The sequence below is a fragment of the Dermacentor silvarum genome, chromosome 1, assembly GCF_013339745.2.
Source record: "Dermacentor silvarum isolate Dsil-2018 chromosome 1, BIME_Dsil_1.4, whole genome shotgun sequence".
Classification (NCBI taxonomy): Eukaryota; Metazoa; Arthropoda; class Arachnida; order Ixodida; family Ixodidae; genus Dermacentor; species Dermacentor silvarum.
Genome location: NC_051154.1, coordinates 88,176,125 through 88,194,309, shown reverse-complemented (window position 1 = coordinate 88,194,309; position 18,185 = coordinate 88,176,125). Strand labels below are relative to the sequence as shown.

The 18,185-nt window shown below is 43.6% G+C and overlaps 1 protein-coding gene across 1 annotated transcript in view; it reads right to left on the bottom strand.

Moving 5' to 3' along the window:
* The window catches only part of LOC119431937 (DNA replication complex GINS protein PSF3-like), a 48,156-nt gene that overhangs the window by 24,341 nt on the left and 5,630 nt on the right, over nt 1-18,185 (bottom strand). The window contains exon 2 of the mRNA XM_037699383.2: nt 13,261-13,529. Within this exon, the coding sequence (XP_037555311.1) occupies nt 13,261-13,529 (269 nt within the window). The remainder of the gene's footprint in view (nt 1-13,260; nt 13,530-18,185) is intronic.

Here is an 18,185-nt window from a genome sequence, read left to right as displayed (position 1 = left end):
GAAGGAAAGTCCAGGACGATTACATCCTTCCGGAATACGCAAGGCGTTTCACTCGATGCTGTACTTCATACTCGGAATTTCTCCCATACCTTCAATAAATAGGAGCGTCACTGATCCCCTAAAACGTTTTTACCCACGTAAACAGGAAAACATATTCCTACTTGCGCAATACAACCTCTATAGCAATAGGTGAATTGCATCCATGCACGAGGGATAATTTTTTTTCCCGCCCAGAAGATTGGCTCCACTTATAATGTGAAACAGCCCGTAGCGGATGCAACGAACATTCAACAGGGAAGTCGACAGAGTAAACAAATGGGACGCACAGTTTGCGAAAGTCCGTTATTACGCAGCCATTTACATGTGTTAGCGTCTATCGGGGCAAAAACCTCGGCATTATGTCGCTACGCTTCAGTGGCCCGTTGGGATTACGAACAGAACGGTAGTATTTCGTAAGTCCAAGAAGGAAACAAAAAGAAAGCAGCGTTCTGTGACAGCTTATATCAAAAGGCACAAGTTTTTCAATGCTGATGGCACACTAGGACTCCCGCAAATATAGAGGAATACTCGAGAGAAATAGAAAATGCCCTACAGATGGACGCGAACGTACTTTTGCGCACGAAACACAAAAGGAAGTAGCGCCACATCCTAGAATAGTGAGTTTCTCGCACGTTATCTACACACATCCACTCCTACTCGTACGCAAACTTACGCCCACCCAATCACCAACGTATCAATAATAAGTGAATGGGCGCACACTTGAATCAATGTGCCGAAGCATGAGTAACCGCGACTACACCGACAAGACACGAATGTTGGAAGCTGAACGATTCGTGACGGTCCACAGAGTAAGCGAGGGACTAGCGATAATACGACTCTGCTACAAGCTACCACAAAGTACGGAACATTTACATTCCAAGCGTTGTGCGCCATAAGAACAAATCTATCGCAGCAGAGCACACCCGCGAGCGATTAGGCTGAAAATAAACTATCAAATAGTGGGCGTGCCTAGGAACCGAGGAACTTTACTGAGTCAGAAACATGACAAGTCGCTGCTTCAAAATGTTTGCCAAATAAAGAACGCGCACAGTTATCCTGATTTAATTCATAAGCGGAAAGTTTGGACACCCTGGAATACATTTCTAGCCCCGCTTTTAATACAAGCACCGTGTACGCTGCTCGCGCCGTGTGGACAAGGCGTAATGAGCGCTGAAAGCACTTACATGTCCCCCTAAAGCTGCGGCCAAAGCTTCGTGTCGTCCACACAATCACCGTCTACGATATGCGTCGAAACGGAGGTTTGCTGCGCCGCACCGGCGTCACGCGCTTTCATTGTAAACACGGAGGCAACGAAGGCAGCTGAGGCAAGTAATGGACGCGTCACCATGTGATCAAATATGGCAGCGCCCACGGGAGAGCCGGGAAAAGGGTCAATAAGCCTGGCGCGATTGCTGGCACTGATGTCACTGCCCGACGTGTGTGGAAATAACTAGTTAGCGTGAGTTATTTTATTACTTCAAATAAGCAGTATAATAGTACTGCGAAGTGAAACAGCACAGCAACCGCTGAAAAATGAAATATTTCGACGATTCGCTTATTGTAATAATGAAATTGTGTTTTATAATTTTGTCGGGCATATAGCCAGTACTAAAACTAGGATCATAAGCAATAAGGTTTATTGAATGACCGGTTTATTGATTCCGTACCATCAATTAATAGGTTATGTGGTCTAATATGAAGGGAATGAAAACTTGTGGAATCGAATTTGTACCGCCAGCAGCAAATGTCTAATAAAACTGGAGCGGGGATCTAACCGCAACGCGACGCTGTATGACAATGTTGTTTGGATGTAGTAAATGGGGGATGCACTGCCCGTGATAACAAACATCAGCCTTCAGATGCAGGTCGCAGCTCCAGTTCATCAAAATCTCGGCACACGAGCGACTTTAAACGACAGTTTTAAATGCCGCATCGGCGAAAAATAAACTAACAATGGCGGTTATATACCAGTTCGCAAGCGGAAGTTCGCATGACGACATTATAGTTATAGAAACAGTGGGCGCAAGCGGTTTGGCGTAACCTGACTAGAGTCGGCGATGTTGCACATGCGCAGAACCCCGACTGCCGGGGTTCTTTCGTACGCAGGACTGATAGTGTCCGCTAACTTTGCGCCCAAAGGAATGGTCACAACACGGGTAAGCAACGTAAATTAGTTACTATAGGGTACGGAAGAGGAGAAAACTGGCAGCAGCGCGGTGCTCTTGCGCTCCCAAGCACACGGCTTGGGTGAAGGCCATGGGTCGGCCAAATAAACAAGGCTCGCTCTCACCCACTCATAAAATACCTCTTTAGCTAAGAACGCACTCACTAAAATAAGACCCAGGGTCACGGAATGGACTCCGACTCAACGCGACTCGCAGAATAATGGGCTTAGATTCACTCAGACTTATGGGATCAGTGATCCAACCAGGGCCGGTATTTTGTAGCGATGCCTTTAAAGTAATAATGCCTTTTCGCGCTTATCGCGCTTTGTCAGTGGTCAGAGCGACGGTCCGCTCGCGTTATCAACGTTGATATCGTGAGCGGAGCGTCGCTCTGACCACTGACAAAGCGCGATAAGCGCGAAAAGGCATTATTACTTTAAAGGCATCGCTACAAAATACCGGCCCAGGATCGCAGATTCATTTGGCTGATTCACCAGATCATATTGTGTACGTAATGTTGTAAAATTGCGGATTGCGTTCACCTCTTGCAGGTGCAACGTACCAAAATCCGTGCGCTATTTACTTCATGAAATGACACCTTAGATCTCAACAATTCAGTTCAGTGGACACAAACAATTTATTCACATGTCCTCAGGCATACGGGCTCCGACGGACACCACTCGTGATTACACAAGCGTAGTCACATTCATTCGGGGTTATGTGGGCTCAGCCTCGCACGTAGCCTCGTCACTTAAAATCGATATCTCGTTCAGACTTAGTGCAAGTTTAATACTGGAACTCGCTCAGGATCACACAAGCTCCGAATCATCGGGACTCGCACTCAGACTCATGCCAACTGGCTTACTTTCACTCGCTCTAACTCACACCTTCTAGGTCTCACCCAGACTCACAGGCGGCTATATGACTCTGAGTCGACGCTTAAGTTAGTACGCCGACCTGTTTGGGGAAACGCGTCCCAAAACTGCGGCCGTCACGAGGGAAGCGGCCTACACGTCAGGAACACTGTCCATCCAAAGCAGAAATTCTTCGCTACCTCCTAAGCGAGTCTTCTACCCCAATGTGCGGTGCCTGCAACTCGGCTGATACGGAACCCAATGTCTTTACACAGCAGCCGGCGCTGTGTCCGCGAACACACCTGGTGGGGCCTGGCAAGAGACGGCTAAGTGCAGCTGTGCGAACCCAAGCTGGGACTTCAAGCAGCCCGGAATGCACTGTCCGTGACCCAAGTGGTGCCAATGAACCTCCCCGTTCAAACAGAGCAGCCAGGATTGGTCACAGCGAAGTCGGCGTCCCGCCGAGGGCTTCGAAGTAGGTCGTCGAGGAGCAACGACCGGCGCCCGCCAGCTTGGCGGCCGCTCTCTGACCAGCGGCGAGGCCCGTTCACCTGTGCCCCCCTTTCTCTGCTTTCTTCTTCGCGGCCAGCAGACAGCGGCAGAAGCCGCATTCAGCAACGTCAATCACGCGTTTTTTTTTTTTTTTTTTGCCTGGAAAAGAAGGGCGCGCGCCCGAAGCCAGGATTGGGCCGATCGCGGGGAGCCTCTCCTTGAGTGACGGCCAAAAAAAAAAAATAATAATAATAATAAGGTCACGCTGCCGAAAAACGCACACCGGGCACCGACCTCACGTACAAAGAGACGCGTACCCCCTTCCCTCCGTCATCCTCAGTATGGGCCGCCTCCTCAGTGACGGTCGTGCACTGCAGTCGCGACGGCTGTCTGGGCGACAAGCCCGAGTCACTTCTTACACGCTGCGGTTACACAACGGCGTCTCACCTTGTCGGCCGCGAAGTAGGCCACAAAGAAAGGCTGTGCTGACGACAACGCCTTGGCGGGCGCAACGGTAAAAGTTCTGTGCCAAGCGCGCGCGTTCGCGAGGAAAGGGAAAACAAATAAGGCGCCGCGCCCGCGCCCTGTGAAAGTAAGGCCAGCAGTATGTAGGCCAACGGAGCTCATCCATACAATACCGACCAACAACGGTAAGAATGAGCAGACGACAGGGAGAAAGCCACCGCCGCTCGAGCTCCCTACCGTCTCTCTGCACAGTCCACTTACGTGCACCACCCCAACTACCCACGAAACCGTGAGAGAGAACGAATATATATATATATCGCAAGCAGGGCTTCGGGCCGCTCAGGATTCGCTTGCAACGAGGCGAGGTCAGTGGACTCAGTCTGGGAGGGTCGAGTCCAGTGACTTTTTGAACCAGCACACAGTACCAAGATTAGGCGAGCTCACTAGCGTTTGTCGGCACATACACAACCTTTAGATATGACAAATTACCAACAAGAAAAAGTGTGAGACAAAGTTGTGGATGAAAATACATAATTCTGCCACATATATAAATAAAAGTAAAAAAAAAAGACAAGAAGAATGATGCTTTTGATATTTACAATGCATCGGACCTTACTGATCAGCTTTGACAAATAAATTAGCCAATTTGTCATTTTCGTGTTAGTTTACAAGTATAACGTAAGAAAAAAGGCAAACTTGCTTATTTAGTACTAGCCAGCTATTCTGACTGCCATGCCACTGACATCTGATGCTTGCAGAACAGCTACCTTTTGTCTGCCCTTACTAGCACTAGCAGTTCTGTAGCATTCTCCATTACACGTCCTGTGAATGAGGATAACTGTAACTGGTCTACTGTGCTGGAAGGCATTTTGCTGGAACACAGAAAACATTCCCCTAAAGCTGCACACAATATTTTCAGAAACTGGGCGTCTGCGGCATGGCCTACATCAATTAACAGGTTCACAACATTACAGTCACGATAAAAACAGTGATTAAATAGTCTGATGGTTAGTTGACCAACTGCACAGTCCTTTGACAAATGTCTCATTTATAAACTCGAAAGAGGCAAAGCCTAAGAAGGAAGATAGTTTAAATGCTTTATATATGAGTAATACAGCTCTTGCTTTATAGCAATATACTGACATGATATTTCCGACTATTCATTCTTTATGTGCTGTAAATGAAGGTCCAAGACCTTAAGCGCGCGGGGGGGGGGGGGGGGGGCGTGGCTTTCAAAATCAACTTTCTTATTTCCTCATGGATTTTGATGAAATTGGCAAAAATGTCTAGAATGTCTCCCTGATGCTTCCATAAAGGTTTCAGAGTGATACCTTGAGAATATTTTATTCAGCAGAATTTTTCTCCTTCGAACTTTCTGGAGGGTCTGGGGAGCTTAAAAAACGCAATGGAAGTCTCGTTGAGTATTTACTGCATGGCTAAATGCGTGCTGAAGGTCGTGACACATTCTTGCTTTCTTTTTTCGCCACACAAGATTTTTGGATTGTCATTTTTTCTGTTACCTTCACATCAACAAACTTTTGTGGTGAACGAATAGCCACATTATAAATTTATAAAAAGGTCAAAATAAAAAAAGCGAGAATGTCCCGACCTGCACTCTAGCTCAAGGAACGTGACAAAAAAAAAAGAAAAAAAAAAACAGTCAAAATAGGAATGTTTAGGTTAAACAAAGAAACTGTTTTGATAAAACTGCTCTCCAAGTTGCACCTTCTCTTCAGCTCTCTAAAAGGCACCAAATTTGTAGTCTTTGGTGTGTTTTGTGATTTGGGGCTTCTTGGACATGTGGCCTCTGGTCCGGTGTGCCATCGCCCCCCCCCCCCCCCCCCTGTTTTTTTTTTTTTTTTTTTTTTTTTTTTTTTTTACGGCAATATTTACTGCTGCTCTACAAAGGGTCCGAGAAGACCGCACGCGGAGTGTTTGATCGCCGAGTCGGAGACGCCTATGCGCGAAATGCTTATTAGTCGCGAATTCCGAAACACCTAGTGCTGAACGGCTTAGCTGCGCGTCCGAGGATTCCGTGCGCGAAGTTTGGTCGCGAAGTCCGCGTCCCCGATGCTCGGAATGCTGAGCCGGGGGTCTGAGACGTCCACAAACGGAGGGATCGGCCACGCTACTGCGATGTCCGCGTCGTAGCGCCCTTTTTGACACTCGTTGAGATTACGGAGACTGCCCAGAGCTCACGAGGTGCGAAGACCGCAAACAGACGAGCAGACGACACCTCCACGGAGCGAGCGCCGGACTAATGGCGAACCGCGCTGAAGTCACGTGCCGCGCGCGGCTAATCGGAGACTCCGGAACGACCTTCAATCATTTGCTTTTTGTGCGCTTGTTTCTCTATGGAGGAGATAGCTGAAACGGAAAATTTGAAGACGGACAAATGCGCTTTCCGACGAGACTAAGATGGCGGCATTCGGTTGAGCCGTTCCGGAGATATCGTGGCTTTAAAAACACTTTTTTTTTTTTTTCGCGATTTCCGCGAGAGTTATAGAAACTGAAAACGTGATCTTCAAAAAATCAATTTTTTGGCCATTTTTCGCGATGCGAAAGCCGCGTCCCCACATAAGTCAGTGCCACTAGCACTCAGGCAGACGCGAGAGCATGAAAGACCATGATCACGGCCCTGGAACACAGTAGAAAATTATATAGGTAGTTTCATTTTCATGGCGGCGCTCGGTTGATATTGTGGCTTGAAAAACGCTCTTCTTTCGTAATTTCCGCAAAGTTTTTCGCCACCTTGGCTGATACAACAAATTCTTTAGAGCACTTCTACGTGGCTTTCAGTGATATTTCGGAATCATATAGAAAAAGAGTTATAGAAACTGAAAATGTGATTTAAAAAAAATGATCTTTGGCCATTTTTCGCGATGCGATAGCCGCTCCACCACCTGACGCAAAAATTGAGATGTCAAAAATATCATGTGGGTACACATTTAACAGTCAATGGGTAAGCCAGATAACTAAATTGACTTACTGCTCAGCTCCAATATATCTGACTGCTTGATTTATATGGCACAAAACATTAAACACCAATGAGAGACCATATTATGACTGAATGTCAATGAATAAAATTTTGTTTGTGAAAGCCATAAATAAACCAGTTTTAACACAAGATATGTATCCACCTAATACGAGGTCTATCTGCAGAGCCACTGCAGAGAAAATGTCAGTACAGTACACATTCGTTAATTGGACTCCGGTTAATTCGATTTTTTGGTTAACTCAATCCCAAGTGAAGAACCCGCCGTGGTGGCGTAGTGGCTTTCGTGTTGCCCTGCTAATCCCGAGCGTGCGGGCCCGGCTGCGACGGCTGCATTTCGATGGGGGCGAAATGCAAAAAACATCCGTGTAACGTTCGTTTGGGGCACGTTAAGAACCCCAGGTGGTCAGAATTAATTCGGAGCCCTTCACGACGGCGTGCCTCATAATCATATCGTGGTTTTGGCACGTAAAACCCCAGAATGTAATGCAAGTCAAGGCCCTAGGTGACCCTCATATATTTCCATGGGCCATAACTTTCGTTATTTCAGTAATGAAATAAGCCCTCGCCGAATAATTTGCACTTGACTGGTCAGCCCAAAAGCTCCTGACACCAATGGTGACCCCAATGGCTGTAGCGCCTATCTTGTCGGCACTAAGGGACAGTGAATTGACCGACGATACATTATCTCTTGTTGAAAACGCCAATTTCTGGCCTGCTTTCGGCAGGTTTTGAATTGAATTGTGTATTAATGTGCCAAAAAAACAGCGTACAAGCCTTCTAATTTGGTGCACAACAAAGAAATAAGAAGACAAAAGCAGATCAAGGATGAAATACATATAGCTTATAGGAGTAATTCAATACTATCTTTAAAAACAAACATTTATTATATGAAAATGTCAGCATTGTCATCACTTCGAAGCGAAAACAGCAGCTCAAAATGAAAGAATACCATATTTAGCTGATGTATTGTGTGCATTTTCTTCCAAGAAAATTTGTCCAAGAACCTTGCAAGTTACAAAAGGACAGAAGCCGAAACCATGTTTGCCCACAGCATTGGCAAAAACAGTTTTCCTTCAGATCCAGCGTCATCACCATTGTCGTACGACCACAATGTGGTGGCGTAACAAGGTGGCCCTGCTTTCAGACTTCAATTACGAAAGCTCATTAGAAAGACAGGTTATGGTATATTCAAAATATTAAAAATTTCGTAAAAAATTCATATAGTATATTCGAATTGAGAATTCACTATTCAAAGTAGTTGAATACCCGTTTCTTTCAGATATATAAGAGATAAAAACACTTAGTGGAGTCTCAAGGAAAACAGAACGATGGATGTGAAGGTTGTTCCAATGATTCTGCTGCAGTATAGCTGTGGTTGTTGCACAGGGGCACCAGTTCGGAGGCAAATGTAAGGGGCACATAGCTATAGCTCAACAATTTCCAGTCAGTCAATCACAGTCACTCACTTTTAGGCGGACTATACACGAATTCGTTCAAGTTTATTATTTGGCCAGTCTCACTATGTTTGCATCAGTTTAAAACAATGTAAGGTGCAGCTAATTAAAAATTATTTCAATTCTGGGGTCTTATGCGACAAAAGCACAATCTGATTATGAGGCACGCCACAGTGAGGGACTCAGGATTAATTTTGACCACCTGAGGTTCTTTAATGAGCATCTAAATCTAAGTACATGAGCGTATATGCATTCCACACCCATCTGAATGTGGCCACTAAGGCAGACAGTGGCTATGGCATTGTGCTGCATGCCATAGCCATTGAACGAGTGAACTATCGTGGTGGGTCATGCGGTGCTGTAGTATCACACTTCTCTCCAGCCAACACAACACTGTATGTGCACCTGCTAACATGCTGTTGCCTTGTCTCATTACTGTCACTGCCGTGGTGCCCGAGATAATTAAAAGCAGTTCATTTACAAGCTCCTTAGTTGCCCAGATGTATACCTGTGAACGGTATTACATGCATGTGTTGATATATGTAAGCCAGACATCTTCATTTACTGAATGGACACCCTGCAAAATTCATATTTTATGTTGCTCTAGAAATGAGAAAATATTCAACGCTCGATTTGATACGGAAATTACACTATTTTAACAGCCCTAGTTATATTACAATGTAAGCTAGGGATAACAGAGTCATGTCACATATTTTAGGGTCTCTGGATACTTGCTTGCGTCGCAGGATGAACTGGCGTAGTCTAGGCATGGTTCGAGGGGGGGGGGGGGGGGGTTGCCCCCTAAGCTCGCTCTCATGTGGGCCATACCATCCCGTTTGCTATTATAGCGGTGTAATTTTAGAAATGCGGAATATCAAACGTAATGGAACACAAGAAGGGTGACGTGTTGTTCATAGACAGCGATAAAAAGCTGCCTTGACAATGATGACGATGGACATTATTCTCTGAAAGTAAACTCTCAAGGATTCATTTTATTTATGATTACCAGGATTGAAGGGAGTGTCCTTTTTTTTCTTTTTTGAGTTGTAATATTGGGTGCGCGTTCGATTTGGGGGGGGTCAGAATCAGATAAATACTGCCAAATTAAACAGCGTTGTGTTTGAATGTTTTTTCTGCCTCTTTTTTAATACGGTTAGCTGGATAATTCGATCAATCCCAACAGTTGCATTATGATTGAATTAAATGAAATTGACTATAATATAGGGCCCCTCACAAGGTTTGGGCATCGCAAACGGATGCACCGCAAACGGATGCATCACATGAAAAAAATCATGTTTGTAAAGTATAACACCGATGTACGTTTCAAAAGTGGCTGAAACTTCAAATGAAAGTGTGCGCACACTCCTCCTTAGAAGAGTTTGTCTATCTGCTAGCAGAGATGACACTATAGCTCGTGCTTCCATGTCACACATTCTGCTTGCAGTGTGCAAATAGCCAGCAGTAACATGAACAACTTGGGGATTTCCAAAAAATGCAAAGTGCAGAAAACCGTCACTGCAAAATTTATTGCACAGCAAGAAAGGGGGGGGGGGAAGGAAAAAAGAAGAAGAAAAGAAGGAAGGAGGTTGTGATGCAAATGTCACATGGGCTAGGGAGAAGGCTGGAAGGAATGTCGCTTGCAGATGCTGGTCAAAGCAATGGGAGAATGGGAGAGAGCCTCTGCTGTGGGAAATGCAGTTTGCCTCCTCACACATTACATTTGCTTCTATCAAAGCTACCCCTGCCTCTTTCAAAATTTCTGGTGGTGGAATGTTCTCCTGGGCAGAACTATATAATTTATATACTACATCTCATGGACTCCATGCAGCCAAAGCTAAGAGCCTTCTCAGCCAATCAGGTAAGTGAACACACGTCCACATAGCAGCCTTCAGCGGTGTGTCGATTTGCTGCCGTACTGTTTCGTGGTGACAGCAGACGACGTGTACATGCAGTCTAGAAGTCAGCTGCAAGCATCCCTATGGATGACAGGAAATCGTGAGTGCTTTATGTATTTTTGTTTTAGGCAAGACACTTGCAGCACACTTCGAAGTTTTGGGACTGGTAAAGTGCATTGTTGATGGCAAGAAAACTCTTCAGATGCAAACGTGGCAGCAATTTTTCACAAACCACTTTTTGTAGCATTGCCTGCTCATCTCAGCATGATAAGCAGTGCTTCAGTTGTGTGGAATGTGCTTTCAACGCTATTGAGCATAATGTTTTCATTTCCAGAGCATTTAACGATTAGGTGCCTGCTTTTGCTAGTATAGTTATAATGAGGTGCATGTCTTCATGGCGTCAGGTGAACTTGAACCATTTCTTTTCATCGCTTGGTCTAATGTTACCCATTAAAAAGTACCATCCAATACCATCCAAAAAGACCATCCAATTCAAATTTGTCCAACTTAGTGCTGGTCAGATGGTTGCTGCCTTTTCTGCTCTGGTGTCCGGGTGACTGCACCTTGCCTGGAGAATCGACGTCCTCCACTCAGTTGCAGAATTCTCGTTTACTGATGCATGTGAGTTCAGAAGTTTTGTTTTAGGTAGAATTGGTGCTGAGGGTATCTCCAAGATCATTCTTCACACTAAAGACCACTTTCATTGCTGTGTGCGCGGCTGGACAGTTTGGAAACGAGGTAACCCATTGAATGCCATAAGGTGGAATGAATATATAAAAACCGAACAGCTACTCTCAAGTGGAGGCACTAAAAGAAGTTCATCTAAGTTATATGTACTCTGTGCAAGTTACACATATTTTATTTATAATCTCTTTTGGTCTTTTTCTTTATTGTACACCAAATTAGAAGGCTTTTGTATGCTGTTTTTGGACACCAGAATAAATAATTCAATTCCATTCAATCACCTTTTCCTATTTCTAGGTGAATTCTGTGATGCAATTTATCAGTTTTAAGTTTCATGAAGACTACGATTTATCAGTTTGATGTTTTGGGAAGACTTTGATAGCTTTCCTGCAAAAAATTTAACCCGAATCTCAAATTAAATGAATAAACATTCACTTTCGTGAGATGCTATATTCTTGACCTAAATGAGACACATTATTATCATTTAGATTCATGTCGTATGCCTTCAAAGCAGTTATATAGGATTGAACAAAGCATAGAAAAATCTCTGTGCAGTTTAGTTACGCCAAAATAGATCGTGTGTGCCGTAGGCAATGTGCAATGATGGAACTACATATTCTGGTGGAGCTCTGGCTGCCACGGCACGCCCCGCAGCTCTACTACCAGAAATTCGTGACAGTGAGTATAACCGAAATTTCAAATGAGACTGGGTGAGGGGCCCTCCTTCAAGCTGAATCAGATGACGTTCTTGTTATGCAATCAAAATCACCACATACAAGCATTTCTGCACTTCCACTGTGCTAAATTTAACTGCTACAGATACCAACGCCACAACCTGCTGTGATGGCGTAGTGGCTTTGGCATTGCGCTGGTAAGCGCAATGCCAAAGATAATCACATCGTGGTTCTGGTACGTAAAACCTCGGAATTTATTTTAAATAAGTTACGAAAGCCACTACAAGTAAACAGAAGTTTTTCGAGCAACAAGCTTCAAGCCCCCCCTCTCCCCCCCCCAAAGAGAACTATTTAGGCATGAATTGAATCATACTAACAAAACAAACTTTGCCTTATGAACCTGTTTGATAGAATTAAAAAAGTTCGTACTTCTCCTGAAGCAATTTAGAAATGAATAAACAGAGAAATCCATGCATAAAAACAACACTCACTCTATACTGTCCTTATGTCATGCACTACCATGCCATCACAAAAAAAGTTAAACTGTGCCTGTTGCAACCACAATCAGTCATTCTAGTGAACAAGATGGTGTATACTATACTTCGGCATGTTATAGACATTGAAACGATGTAAGTTATGTAGTTAATGGGATTGTATTTGACAACTATGACTACTATACGTAGGTGTACCATTTTTCATTTCTAGCTTGTTTCTTGGGTAGTTGAATGATTTTTCTTGGCTGGAAAACATATTAATAGAAATTCACTAAAGATTCTAAAATATGTTCCCAGAAGGTATAGTTTACAAGACTGACCATAACAGCTAATTAATATTGGAAAGGCAACAATTGCAAACTAAACCTCCAAAGTTGGCACAACAAAACAATGAAGGCCATAAATTGCTGGCCTTCCATTGGTAGTATATCATCATGGACAACTAAAACCAAAAGTGCACAGTTAAAATGCAATCAGGAAGATGAGATTTTTTATGAGCTAGTTTACACACTTTCACAGTTGATCTTAACTGACGACGACATGAGGCACCTGCCTTCAGAAGTAAAAACTTAAAGTAAAAATTTAATGCAATTTATGGGATTTCATGTCCGCAAAATACACATGGCTTATGAGGGATGCTGTAATGGAGGCCTATGGGTCAATTTTAACTTCATGGTGTTCAACATGCACGGAAGTCTTGGTACGTAAGAATTTTTATGTTACACCTGCATTGAAATTTGGTTGCTATGGCTGAGAATTGAAGCTGTGACATTGTGCTTAGTACCAGAATGCCCCATAGCCACTAGTAGTAGTAAAAATAAACCATGGTACTAGTTAACCTACTTCAAACAAAATCTTATTCATCTGTAAATATTCCAACTCTGTGCTTGTACCTCATTTGTCAACAACAGTTGAGAGGCCCAGAGGTAGAGGACTTTGCGGTAAGTATGTGACTCCTTCAAACACTTTACAATGCCAATGTTTTGTTGTTTGTTGCAGCCTGAGTGTTCAACACACCATTCAACATAAAAGCCAAAATCATTTACCTCAATAAGGCTGTTGTTGACATATTCCACATCCGACAGATGAAGCCTTTGAATAAGCAGCCCAAATTTGTAATACTGCGGTTGAAGTCTGTAGAGATCCACGGCAACGGCATCAGCACTCAGGATCTCTCTGTATGTCTCCCTGTACACTTTTGGTACTTCAGCAGAAACAATGCGACGACTGAGTAGGGGTGCAGCCAGCCAGTATGGTAGATCAAGTTTTGTCCCCGGCTTTAGGTCTTCTTCCTTTGACGAGGAGTCTAGTGATCCTAATGAAAAAGAGAGAAGATTGCATTATCCATTTTCCAGTATAAACTACAAGTGACTAATTGTACAGTCAACAACGAAAGTTTTCGAACCACACGAGCCCATGCCAAGCTGCTTCTCCGGGCCACCTAGTGGTGCGACACCTTCCGTCAAGAGCAGCACTACACCTGAAATGTGTCCTCTTGTAGTTTGCCGGTGTGTCAATTTCCTTGCGCTATGGGACACTTTTCTACTTCCTCATTCTCACACAAAACACCCAGCCCAGCAGCATGCACTGATATAAGCCCAGCGGCACGCTGGCACAGCTGCCAAGGAGAATGTTTGTTAGAAAAAAGAACAAAAAAAAGAACAAAAAGAAAAGTTTGTGACGAGCAAAAAATTTACATGTCGGCAAACACCAAGAGCACATCTCCAGCCCAGAACTGCTCTCAATGCCAGCTGACGCATCGAAAGTGTTAAGGCCAATTCACGCTAGGCCGACACAGCACCGATTTTGGTCTGTCAACTGTTGGCGACAGCGTTTTCCTTCCTTTAAACCGTTGGCCACAGCGTTTTCTGTCCTGTAAACTGCCCGCGTCATCAATCAGCAGACCAAAATCGTTCTCGAGTTGGCGCAGTGTTAATCAGCTTTTATGGAGAGACCATTTGGGGTGCGCTCATATGATCTGTAAACTTTTGTTATCGATGGCACGTGCAAGCAGTACTGCTTGTATTCATGAAGAGTAAGAGAGAGAAAAAAAAAAAGAACTGTAAATTTCGCCATGCTATACCTGAGGTTGCAAAAGCCCCCCCCCCCCCCCCCAGTAGAGTTCAGTCTTCACATGAAACTTTAATACGGCACAAAGCAGTTTTTGCAAAGGTACCCGTGTAAATTGCTATAATCATTGACCACAATTTCCTTAGAACTTATCAAGCATCATATGAGCTTATCAAATGTCAGTCCTTATATAGTGCCAGTGGAGGGCAACGAAACAGTGAGGCAACTACCTCATGCTATATAGCAGTAGCAGATACTCATCAATAAATATGGAGCTTGATATTTTTTAAGAAAGATGTGTTCAGTGACCATTGAAATTGCAATGAAAACAAGGAAGGGGGCAATTGCAACACCCCTAGATTCCAGGAGCAGTTGATGTGGTAAATATCCTGCCCAGACAGCACAGACAGACACATGTCACCTAAGTGGCGTCTGTACAACCACTTCAGAGGACTCGCAAAGGTTGTGAAAGTGTTTTGCCGTTTCAAGTCTGTTCATAAAGCAAGCACGGAAAGCAGCGGCCTGATTGCTGAGGGAACAAACAATGAGCATAGCTTCAGATAACTCAACATAGTGCCGACAGATGTTTGTGCTGACACAAGCTTTGTCAGTGCATGCACTATAGTTTCACTAGTGCTGTAACATTACTAGGAATGGCCTGAAGTGCCAAGAAATAGCCAATAGCAGGGCTAGCTAGCCAGCATCTATTCATTTTACATGTGCACACACACAACACAAAGTACAGGGTTCTCCTTGCCTCTGTATTTTGAGATGTCGATGTCAAACTGGCTCCACTGCTACTAAGTGACAAAGTATGTTATGATGCATGGACTGATCAGAAGTCTCTGTCTGGCACTGAGGTGACAGATACACACTTTCCATGGAGAGGCTTTAAAAAAATGCTTTAGAAAGTGCACCAGAGAAATAGACTGAATGCTCCTATTACAATGCATTAAAGGGCCCCACACAAGTTTCAAGCAGTGAGAGAGAGAGAAAGCTCTTTATTGAAAAATTGAGTGGTTAGCCAGTGTATATTTGCCTACATGCATAGATTACATGACAATCATGTCTGCAAAGTATTAGGGCAATGTAAGCAACTAAAGCAGCTTAAAATTGAGATAAAAGCCTGCGAGCCCTCTCCTTCACAACAGCCTGTTGTCTCGTCTGCAGAGATGATCAAAGCTCTCACTTTCAAGACACGCATCGTGCCTGCAGTGCACAAACAGCCAACAGCAACACTAGCAACGAGTAGATTACCATGAAATGCAGAGCACAGAAACCTGCCATCAGAAAGAAAGGAATCAAGAGAGGAAAAAAAGGAAGCGGGGCCTTGACGTGAATGTTATGTGGGCTCTTGGTTCTAGTTATGGGCAAGGGAGGAATGTCGCTTGTGAATGCTGGTCAAGGCAATGGGAGGAAGAGAGAGCCTTCTGCTGCAGGAAAGGCAGCTTGCCTCATCCCACCATTGCCCCATTGCAACATTCCATTTACTTCAATCCATGTGATTACTAAACCCTTTAAAAAAATTCTTGCAGTAGAATGCTCCCTGAAGTTAACAACTTCCACTGTATTTCTGTAGACAGCATGATCGCAAGGTATGGCTGTGTTGTTAATATATGGTGATAATACGAGCTTGTTCATATGCAGCTTGCCCACCAGATATATTTGCACTTCGTTTGCTCTTTAAAACAAGCATATCCAGTATAACCACCAGGATTAAATTGTAAACGACTTGGGTATCACATTTTTAGCCTAAGGAGGCACAAGAATGAACAAATATTGATAGAAAAGCAAAATATATTGCACAAAATCAAGTAATAACAATTATTTGTGCTGATCAAGAAAAAAGGATACAGGAAAAGAAAAGCAATAGAATGCAATTGTGGTCATTGCAGGGCATTTACATGGTTTACACCAGAAGTGAGGGTGAAAGATCACCAAGCTCCGGCTTCCAGCACGGAACTGTTAACTTTAGAGAAAAATATGATCATGCTTCTTCACGAAGATGGCACCATAACGCAACTGGTAACATATGCAGGTACTTCAATTAGGGTGGGCTTTCAAGACTTTCAAGTGTAGGGTCCAGACCACATTTTAGCATGCACACTACGGCAGCTCAGTGAAAATTGTGGCTAAAGCAAATTGATGTGGGATATGTGCACTTTTAGCGCGAAAAAGCTATCTAACAAAGGACATGCTAGAATGCCAGGTAGGTTCTTAGCTTGCCTTGAATAAAGACGAGTTTTGTTAAATGTTGGTGCACAAGCAAGAACAATGCATAGACAATGTGAAGTGTGATCTCAGAAGAAGTTGCACAGCAGACCTGAATGCTGTATTTTTGCCTGGTCAACACTTTCAGGGCTAATATTGTACAAATACACAAATACTCAAGAAAGTGGACATAAGGATGGCCACTGTGGTAGCTTAATTGATAAAGCACTGCATTCGCAATGCTCCCACCTGCCAGCAAGTTATCCTTTCATCCAATTTTAGTTCCCTTAACTTTATTAGTTCTACATATCAATTAAAAAAATTCCCTTATGTTTACTGTGGCTTGATTGTCTGCTTCTTCATACAGTCATGACTAACAATAAAACTAAACGTCTCAGATCCCCCCCCCCCCTTTTTTTTCCCCTGCTTCATGCATGATATGGCAAATACCATGTTGAGAAAGCAATAACTTACATTTATTCACACCAGACTTGCTTGCATAAGCATTATAGTCAAGTGTTCAGAAAGTGCAACATACACAAACTGGCATAAAGTGCTAGAACAGCTCATTAACTTTTTTGTTCCTTAGCTTGTTGATGCTGCCTAAGCATGGTTAGGAGAAGAAAGCATGTATAAAACAGAAGTCTCAATCTTAATATGCATGACAAACTGCTGATGGCGCCTGGTGAGAGGCCCTTTCACCCCTTCTGTGCCATGGATGAGATGGGTTTCTTCGCACGTTTATGGTAAAAACAGTCCCCTCCAGCTCATCGACGATACTCTTCAGTTTCTTTAGTCTTTTTCTATAGAACTGATAAGGTTAATTTTTGCAATAATATATGGTTGAGGTTTCGCATATATAACCTACTAAAATATTGTCTATTGTTTTTTATTAAGAATGCAGCAGTAAAAAAAAAAAAGTCATTTTTGGTCAGAATTCAGGATAATAGTGTGGCACAGAAAGTGTTCAAGTGAAATTTGTATTTCATAGATTTTAATTTGGTTTTAAGTACTTAAATTTAAGGTTACAGCTTTCTTTTAATTTTTTTGCTTCCTATAATAGTGCCACTTTCAACCCCTTCTACTTTTTATCCTCACACGCCAAGCCCTCGACACCCCTGTCTCATACCATAGATATTAACAATGTAGATATACTAATGCCCATGCCTTACTTTTTTTAAGTATTGCAGTGAAAGACAAGAGAGGACACAAAAAAGGACCCAAGGGGCACACCAAATACTTTGTGCTTTACATGTGTCTTTTCTTGAGCTGCAATACTGCAATTATGTCATACCAACTTACCCAAACCTACACATCATGTAGATGTCCTGGCCTTCTCATCAATTCTTGTTCTTTCTGGGATTTTACGTGCCAAAACCAGTTCTGATTATGAGGCACACCGTAGTGGAGGGCTCCGGATTAATTTTGACCACCTGGGGTTCTTTAATGTGTACTACATCGCAAGCACACGGCATTTTTGCATTGCACCTCCATCGAAATGCGGCCGCTGTGGCCGGAATTCGATCCCGTGACCTCGTGCTCAGCAGCGCAATGCCTTAGCTAACTGAGACACCGTGGTGGGTGGCCTTCTCATCAATGTACACCTAATGTCTCATACTACAGCTGTCGGTGTGCCAGCATTGGTGACCACGATGAGTACATTCCAGCAACACATCACGCATTTTAAGAA